This window comes from Oryzias latipes, chromosome 24 (genome assembly GCF_002234675.1).
Source record: "Oryzias latipes chromosome 24, ASM223467v1".
Classification (NCBI taxonomy): domain Eukaryota; kingdom Metazoa; phylum Chordata; class Actinopteri; order Beloniformes; family Adrianichthyidae; genus Oryzias; species Oryzias latipes.
This window is the reverse complement of record NC_019882.2, coordinates 18,788,822-18,797,410: the sequence shown is the minus strand read 5'-3', so window position 1 is coordinate 18,797,410 and position 8,589 is coordinate 18,788,822. Positions and strand designations below refer to the sequence as shown.

At 44.3% G+C, this 8,589-nt stretch overlaps 1 protein-coding gene and 1 long non-coding RNA gene across 3 annotated transcripts in view; one reads left to right on the top strand and one right to left on the bottom strand.

Moving 5' to 3' along the window:
• Nucleotides 1-397: 397 nt before the first annotated feature.
• The window catches only part of map3k5 (mitogen-activated protein kinase kinase kinase 5), an 80,323-nt gene continuing 72,131 nt past the window's right edge, over nucleotides 398-8,589 (top strand). Inside the window, exon 1 of the mRNA XM_023952698.1 lies at nucleotides 398-1,120. Within this exon, the coding sequence (XP_023808466.1) occupies nucleotides 751-1,120 (370 nt within the window). The 5' untranslated portion in view covers nucleotides 398-750. The remainder of the gene's footprint in view (nucleotides 1,121-8,589) is intronic.
• On the bottom strand, nucleotides 2,465-7,969 carry LOC110017746. Of its 2 annotated transcripts, XR_002293242.2 has the most exons (4): nucleotides 5,011-7,969; nucleotides 4,734-4,918; nucleotides 3,115-3,267; nucleotides 2,465-2,791 (listed from the first exon to the last, which is right to left on the bottom strand). It is a non-coding gene; the product is annotated as an uncharacterized LOC110017746 (long non-coding RNA). The 2 variants fall into 2 exon arrangements; XR_002293241.2 differs by lacking the exon at nucleotides 3,115-3,267 and having other exon boundaries at nucleotides 5,011-7,966.

Here is an 8,589-nt window from a genome sequence, read left to right as displayed (position 1 = left end):
TTCAGTTTCTTTAAAGTTGGTTGGAGATGATTCTGCGCCTGCGCTCTCTGTCTGGGCACACGTGTAACAGCGGCATGTGTCCACGGGGAGGCGTAGTGACGCAAGAGACAAGTGGGGGCAGCAGGCGTGACTGAAGTGAAGTCTTGTTTGTTTTTGTGAATTCCTGAACCTGCTGGACCGGTCGGTTTCGTTAAACACGAACCTCCTGTCGAACCTGACGCCATCAAAGAGCGACGTGACCGCGGAGATCAAACAGCCACCGCTCTGTCACGTCTGACAGGTGATTGAATCTGAAGCGAGGAATTGGATTAAGTTTTGATGTGCGTCCATCAAACGTGACGTCCCCGCCCCGCGCAAACAAACAGAAGCGGTGTGGAGGGAGGTGCACGCGCATGGCAGTCGCGTCACTGCGGCTGCGCGCCTCACTTTTCCTTTTGACAGCTGACGGCGCCGCCGCGGGGCTTATCAGAGTTTGGCTCGCGCGCGCGGCTGCACTACTGTTGCACAACTTAGCAGAAGTGCTGCCCCCTCAAACGGCATGCGCGACTTCCGCGGCTCCTCCTCAAGCCGAACCCACCGGACTCCGCTGTGACTCGGCTGCAGGCGCGCGTGTTTCTGGCGATGCGAAGCCGCGCCTCTGCTTTCCGCCTGCAGACGGGCCGCCGCGCGAGCAGCCGCCGCGCGTAACGCCGGCGCTCCATGGAGGAGTCGCGGCGATCCGAGCTTTAAGAGCGCGAGACTGACACTGAAATGGAGCAGGACGGGATTTCCTTACCGGTGCCCTGCGTGGGCGCCGTCAGCGGGGAGGCGTCCGGCGGGATCCCCGCCGCCGGGACTTTCTGGCAGGACTCGCTGGTCCCGGGCGGCGAGCACAGCCCGACCCCCCGGGACTGCGCGGACGGCGGGGGCTTACTGTCCACCGGCAAGGCGGGCAAAAGCAGGCCGGTGACGGTGGCGTACGTGGTGAACGGGGAGGCGAGCCAGCAGAGCAACGCGGAGAACATGGCACTGCAGTGCCTGAAGGACGCCTGCGAGACGGCGGGCAGCAAACTGGACACCGTCAACTTCGGGAAGCTGGACTTTGGGGAGACCGCGGTGCTGGACCGGTTCTATAACGCAGGTGAGAGCATCCGCCAGTCCTGCTGGAGAAGTCTCACTGCCTCCCACACAAACAAACAAACATCAGCTGCCACTATGCAGGTGGGGGGGTCGCTTTCAGAACTCCTCTCTTTCTGCTGAGTCATGGTTTGGGCCATGAGGTTGAACTTTCCACTAACATTTTCTGTGACTCTCCGCCTGTGTCCACGCCGCCCTTCTAGTTCAGGAGGAGAAAGGAGCCCGTGTTTACATCCTTTTAAAGAACCGAGATGACGTCATTAAAAGTGAAGACTTCATGAACTCCATCCAGACTAGACAGAGGAAGAAATCAGTCAAATTAATCGATAAGTTTAATATTTTAAAGATGATTTTGAAGCAATTTTTTTAGAGAAAAAATTATGAAAGTGACTTTTTAGGAGATTAAAATTGTAAAAATAAATAAAACAACATTTAGATTTAATTAAAACTTTGATTTCACATTTTTAGTTGAAGGTAAATATTATTTTAGTGTAACTTTTTTATTAGTTAAAAAATTCTGCCTTTTTTCTATTTAAAAGTCAACTTTCTATTCATTGAAACCATTTAAAGTCCCTCTCTGATCATCTTTTGATCTAATGTCCAAGCATTTTAATCATGATGATGCAGTTTTTAGCCAAAATCCTAAAACCTGTGTCATTTCCTCGGACTGTTTGAGGCGTGTCATAGAAAATTCACCTCTGCATTGAGGGCGGGACTTTTGGGGCAGAGCCACCCCAGAACCTCTTACCCTTCCCGTTGCTGAGAGCTCTCTGTTTACATGCTCTCCCGCTATCCTACAGTCCCTCACCCCCCCAACATAACATTATCAGTGCAACAGGAAAGGTGAGCAATACTGGGACTACTGGAAAAACAACAACAACCAATTATGGCAACAACAGCAAATAGCAGATATTCATTCTATTATTGTTATGTATTTCGGCAATATGATTTGTCTCCAAGATGAAATGTCTTTTCTTGTTTTCCTGTTTTGTTGAATAACTTTCTCCCAAAAGTGCGACTTATATGTTTTTTTTCTTTATTCTGCAAACGCCACAATCCCCCCTTTTCATCGTAGTGGGTCTTAAAAAGCGCCTGAGCTTCGTGACAGCGCGGCGTCTTTTACTGGAGTTTGATGTTTTCCCTCAAAGAGAGTAAAAGATCAAACTCTGAAAACATTATTGCTGTACTGTAGTGCCTCTACCCCCTGATGTTTCTGTCAGCTTCCAGCATCGTGCTGCAAACACGCCTCTCTTGGATGAAAACTAATGTGGGGAAATTTGGGTAAAATCGCTTGATAATCCCTAAACAATGACATTACAAGAAATGTTGGTACAAAAAAAGGCAAGAGGACTGGAACAGTTTTGCTTTATTTGTTGTGCAAACACAAGACGTTCCCTGGATTTGGTCTTTTTTTTCTCAGAAATACCTTTGGATGTTCTCACAGTACACCAGGGAGAACTATGGTATTTTCCCAGAATACCATGTTGACTTGGGGCGCTCATCCTCTTCTTATGCAAGAGCAGCAGCAGACGTGGGAATAAAAACAAGGCCTCGGGAGTTCAGAGGCTGGAGGGCTCCTCTTGCTAGATTCAACCGGTGGCGGCGGCGGCTCCTGCTCGCCGCTCTCTGGCCTCATCACATGACCCTGACGGCTGCAGATCCACAAACATTTGTGCTGCTAGTAGCTAGAAATATTAATTAAAAAAATATATATATCATCACCATCCGCACAAACACGTCTTTAGAGACAAACTGCTGTGATTATTAGCATCTTTATTTATACACAACGTGGTTAAATTGTTGTTGATCTTTGAAAAATATGCTGCTAATGTGTACATTAGCGTTCTTCCAGTTGCATTCCATGCTGCTACTTCGTCTTTCCTCTAACCCCTTAACCCCCAGTTCTATTAAAACGTCTACGTAAACGCACATATATGCGTGTTTCAGGCTTCCAGATCCAAAAGAGAAATGAAACACATTTAAATTGATGTGAAGCACCTGAAATGTGTCTATCTTCAGTTGGAATCTCTCCCTCTGGGGCGGCTGCGGTTCAGCCACCGCTGCTCTGGATGGATGGGGGCCTGCATCGCCGCTTAGCTGTGGGGAGGCTGGTTCCACGCCTGTGATGCTGCATTTCGGCTGGCAATGTAGCTTTTTACAGAGAGGGAGGTGCCAAATATTAGCGTTTTAAACAACCAATATCTTCTTTTCGTGCTCAGCCATCAGTTAGGGGATGGGAGGTGTGAAAGGGGTGAGGGGTTGTATGTAGGTCTGGGGTGGGGGCTCTATTTTAATTTTCCTTTTAAGGTTTTAATGTAAAGCACTTTGTGTTATATTTTAGAGGGAAAAGTGCTATATAAATAAAGTTTGATTATATATATAAATAAGAAATCAATCACATTTGATTTATAAAACATTCTGGCTTAATGCGTGTCATATGGAAGCCTAAAACATGCATGTACGTGCGTTTTTATTTTTTAATTTTTTAACTGAAAATAAAAAAGTGAATAACTAAATATGAGCATTTAGTGGTCAGAGCAGCACACGTTTCAGCTTTGGCTCAATCCATCAGAGCAGAGTCAACACGTCAACTTTGGTCCACAGGCCCCACTTTGACACACCTCCCATACCCTAAAGCTACCAAATCAGCTTTTTGGGTTTTGTAAAAAAGCAAAGCAAAGGAGAAACAACAGCTGTTAAAACAACAGATATTCTTCAGTGTTTAGTGCAGTAATGTTTTCCTTTTGCTTTTGTTCTTTTTCGGTTTGTCAGATCCTTGAATTGAGTTGATTTCATATCCGTACACTGAACCTCAAGAAGCCGCAAGACCAGTTTTAAAAAATAAAACGTGGGCAGAGCTATGGAAGCCAAATGATAAGGTCTGCAACCGTTGGATGTGATAACATCAACAAAAACCATGTAGGGACATTTATTATATATTGACACTTTCTATCTCGTAACAAGCTCCTGAAGTGGAGTGCCACTGCTAGCATAACAGGAACAGATAGCAAAAGAACAAAGAAACTTCATAAAGCACAGATTTAAATAACCTTGAGATGTAGTTTTATGAAATTCTGGACAAATACTGAGGACATCTGATGGTATTGAAGCCAACCTACTGACCAAAACAACATTTAGAAAAATAAAAGAGGATCCTAGATGATCTGCCTGATACGAAACCGTTTTCACTGTCTATTTGAAAACGGGATGAAGGTGTTTTTTTTTTTTTTAGATCAGCTGTACACTCCTGTATTGCTTCACCTGTCTGTCGGGGTGTTGGTTCAAAGCTGTGGAATGCACCGCTCAGCCTGTTGCCTGTTGATCATTAGTGACATTTGTGAAAAAAATCTTGGGAGTTGACCGTGACTCACACATCAGCTGTCGCTAGTTTCAAATGCAGCCTGAGTCCAGAGTTGGAGAAAGCGAACCGTGACGAGTCACTTTGGCTCGCTTTAGCATCTGATATCGGTCAGTATCATAAACTCACTGACTGTTGAGAACTGTTTAAAATGCCAAAAAAAAACACAAAACAGGAATCTGTTGGCTTGTTTGTGTTGCTTTGCACACTTTTTCTGCTTCTCAGACACATTCAGGGGGTGTTGTTGGAAGGGACTCACCTTAAGGATCGTCAACATTAAATGGTTTGTTTCAGCAAGAAAAGTAGCCTTCAGGCAGAACGACGCCTCCAAGTCGTCAGGAGTTGTGCGTGAGAATGCTGCCAACCCAGATCTGAGCTGTACACTCAAGCAGGCACTTCTTTGATGGTTGACCTCAGGCTGTTTGGCCCGATCATTCAGGAGTTCTGGAGGTTGAGGGACGTGGAGAAGAAGTTTCACAAACTCAGGTGTGTGTGAGACGGATTGTTGAGTCAATCCGTTGAGTCAAGACAATCACCTGGGCGCTCCCACTTCACTTCCAGAGTGCTCCTCGGCTGTCTGACTGCTGCTCGGAAACATCAGTGGAGGCGGTGAAGAACTGTGTGAGACGTTTTTTTTTTACAGCCCATTAGGGTTCACCTGAGGTGAATGGGACGGGGGGCAAGGTCTTTAGAGGGGACTGAGCTGACTCATATCCCATTCAGCCTCTCCAACAGGCTGTAAAAGCCTCTCCGACCTGTCAGCTTTCTCTGAACGTATTTCTTTTTATTCCTTTGATTTGCTGGAGATGGCACCTCTCTCTCAGGCTGCCATCCTCTTCTCCTTTTCTCGTCTTTCAAAGCCACGGATACAGGCAACAAGTTTGACGACGGAGTGTCTAATTATAGCGCTGTAACCAGGCTCTGGCAGAGGTGCGCTCCTCGTCTGCATCACACAGTTTGCAGCTTCTCTATGGTTTGTTTTGGGCGACTGATGGCACACAAGCATGAAAGGATGCTAAACGAAACAAATTCTGTCTCTCAACGGCAAACTTGTTCCATAGATAATCTGTCCGTCGACATCGAAGGAACGACCCAGAACGGTACAAGTGTCAGCCATGATTAAATGCGTTTGAAAGGACTGAGAAAAGACAAACACTACTTTTATAGCTTTACCTTTAAAAAGTACTATTTAGATTGTATCGAGTAATGGTTACCTCATTCAGTTCTTGACCTAAAAGGACCAATTCATCTTTAAATAAAACTAAACGGATTCTTGTCTCAGGAGGCGGAGAGTTTTTTGCTTATCTCCTTCATCTGAGGTTTCAATAAAATCATGAACTTGTTTCTTTTCACACTGAAACCCAACGTTGACCGGGCCAGCTCGGTCAGATGACAAAAAACTGTTCTGATTTTGAAAAGTTGATCCCAAAACACCCAAAAATTATTTGAACAGTTCAAAATGTGAATCCTTGAACGTCCGTAATCCTTGAACCGTTCGCAGCACTTTCACCCTGATGACGGTAACAATGAATTATGGTTACTATTTGTCAAGAAACATGTTATTTAAGTGTCACTGGTGACATCTCTGGTTTTAAAGAGAGAGGGGGGAGGGGGGCAGCCGTACTGCTGCTTTTACCTGGTCAAATTTCTGATTTGGATAATTAGCTATAAGTGAAGTGAAGATATCTGTAAAAAATAAAAATGGACATGGGCTCTGTAGAACATGATATGAAGGGGTCTTGTCCCGTCAGCCATTGGTGCATTGGTTGTGTTGTACTGATTTGAAGCCAGTTCTTCAGTTTTGTGATGATTGCCATGTTGGTAACTAAACCCTGGTGTTTCCAAAATGGGGAAAATAGGCAGAATAAACAGACCTTACAATTGTTGGACCGTCCATTCTACAGAGCAGTTAAAGGGACGTATTTATTACTAATCTTTCATTTCTTGGTTTAATTTGGAACCAGTTACTTTTGCTTTAACACTTTAACACCTGATGTGTCGCCAGCAACACAAAGTAACACTCTGTCTGAAGTACCGGTACTGTAATTCTTCGACCGCTCATGCATTTAGTGTAACTACTGCAGTATTTGCTCCTAAAGCGCAAAGCTGCTTTTCTCCACTTCAGAATTGGCCAGAATTACGTTAATTGTGTAAACGGTTTAAGAGTTAAAGGCTTTGAAAGACTGTAAACACTGAAGGCATAACTCTGTCAAACCTGCCTGCAGGAAGAAGTCGCGGGGTTGTCCCTGGGTTCCTCTTTTGAGAACATGACATTATGAGTTTCATGGTCTCGGTGCTATGTAGGAGGATCATCCTCCTGTTTTCATTCTGCTTAGCATCACAAACCATCAGCATTCCGAGGCCCCATAACTGAACCAGTGCCAGAAGGTTGTCGGTGTGAAAGCACATTATCTCATTGGCTGCTTCAGTCTATCAAACATTGGCCACTCTATTGTTTTTGCCTTTTAAAAAACTGGTCAAAGCAGGAAGGAAGGGATCCAGTGGAGTTTAGAAAAATGATATATACGATGGGAAAATAGCAAAGATGAGGCTAAATGTAAGGTTGGACTGGACACTGGGATCCTCCTTACTTCATTAGACGTTGAAGAACGTCGTCTTTCAGGTGATGACGTTTTAATGGATCAATGGATTTCTTTGCTCCGTTGGGTCTTCTCTGATAAGTTTGTTTTGTTTAGGGATAAATAAATATTTTTCCATTTGTTGTATGTATTGTATGTATGTATTAAATGCTCATTTTCTCAAAGCTGTCGGAAAAATGTATATGTTCTTACATAAATGGTTCTAATGGGGGCCCCCTTAGGGTCAGTCTTATTGGAGTGCATGGACTACAACATGTTTTCTTTTTTGAGGAAAAATGTTACAGGCTAAATATTTCCATCTTTTATTTTTACCTTCAGTGCAATTGTAGCTTTTATTTGGGTGTTTTATGCATTAAATGACACTGGATCAAAATTTACTGATAAGAAAATGAATCCACAATCCTCTGGAATAAATTCCAAACATCAACTGCAAACGATTCTTTAAATAGACGTTATGGATTTAGCAGGATTGGCTACAATATTTCCAGGGAACTGCAAAGCAGATTTGCATCAGCCATGCTGGTTCATGTTGGGAAACTCTTATCCTCTCAATCTTTCAGGATCTTTTTTGCACTTTTACACTCATTCCAGCGTCAGTAACTCACCACACCAGCACTTCTTTCATGTCAGGTAACCGGACACATTCCTGTCGTCATGTGAAGTTCCCCGAAACGCAAGCAGGAGCTGCGTCATGCGCTCATGACAGAGCAGCTTTGGAAGCCAACGGTGGTTTAACCCGGTGTGTTTGCCAGCCACGGATGGATTTACATTCTGTCCTGGGCTCTGTCCCCTTTAGGGGCCCATCCCAAAGCCGTATGTGTGAAAATGAAGCAGAGTGGAGCGAAGGTGAAACGCTCTAGTCTGCCAGGAGAGGGGTGCCGCTGGCCGCTCCGCCTCACTTCCTGGTTTATTGTTTTTTTTATTTATTTAATTTCCCAGAACAATTGTGTCTAAAAATAAAGGAAGCTTTTAAGTCTCTGCCAGGCAGGACATTGGAACCAGTGAACACCCGTCTGGTGTTTCTCGCATCAGAGAAAGGATCAGTTTGAAGACAGAAATACGGCGGTCGCATGTCTTAGATATCAATCCAAAGGGAATGCTTTAAAAAAATCTTTCAACTAAAAAAGTGCAATCAAATTTAAACTTGTGTGTTACAGGATCATTGAAAAATCCATATTCCTGAAAAAGAGAGAACTTTGGAAAATCTTCCTTCTGTGATCTGATGCTGTCGTTCTTCCCTCTGCCTTTGTGCGATCTAAAGAATTTCAGACTCCTTTGGGAAAACTTCAGGGACCTGTGTCGGCTTGTGAGGAAAAAACAATTATCTAAGACCAAAAACACTCGCTGCCTTCTAGATTGAAGCTGATTTGAAAGACTGGAGTCGAGTGCAAGTCACCAAGTGACCACTAGATGTTTTGTTACACAAAGGACAACAGTGTAACAATTGGTTCTAAATGTTGTTGAACCAACTGCTGAGTATAGTTAACCCCCTTTGCATTCTTTGAACTACCGTAA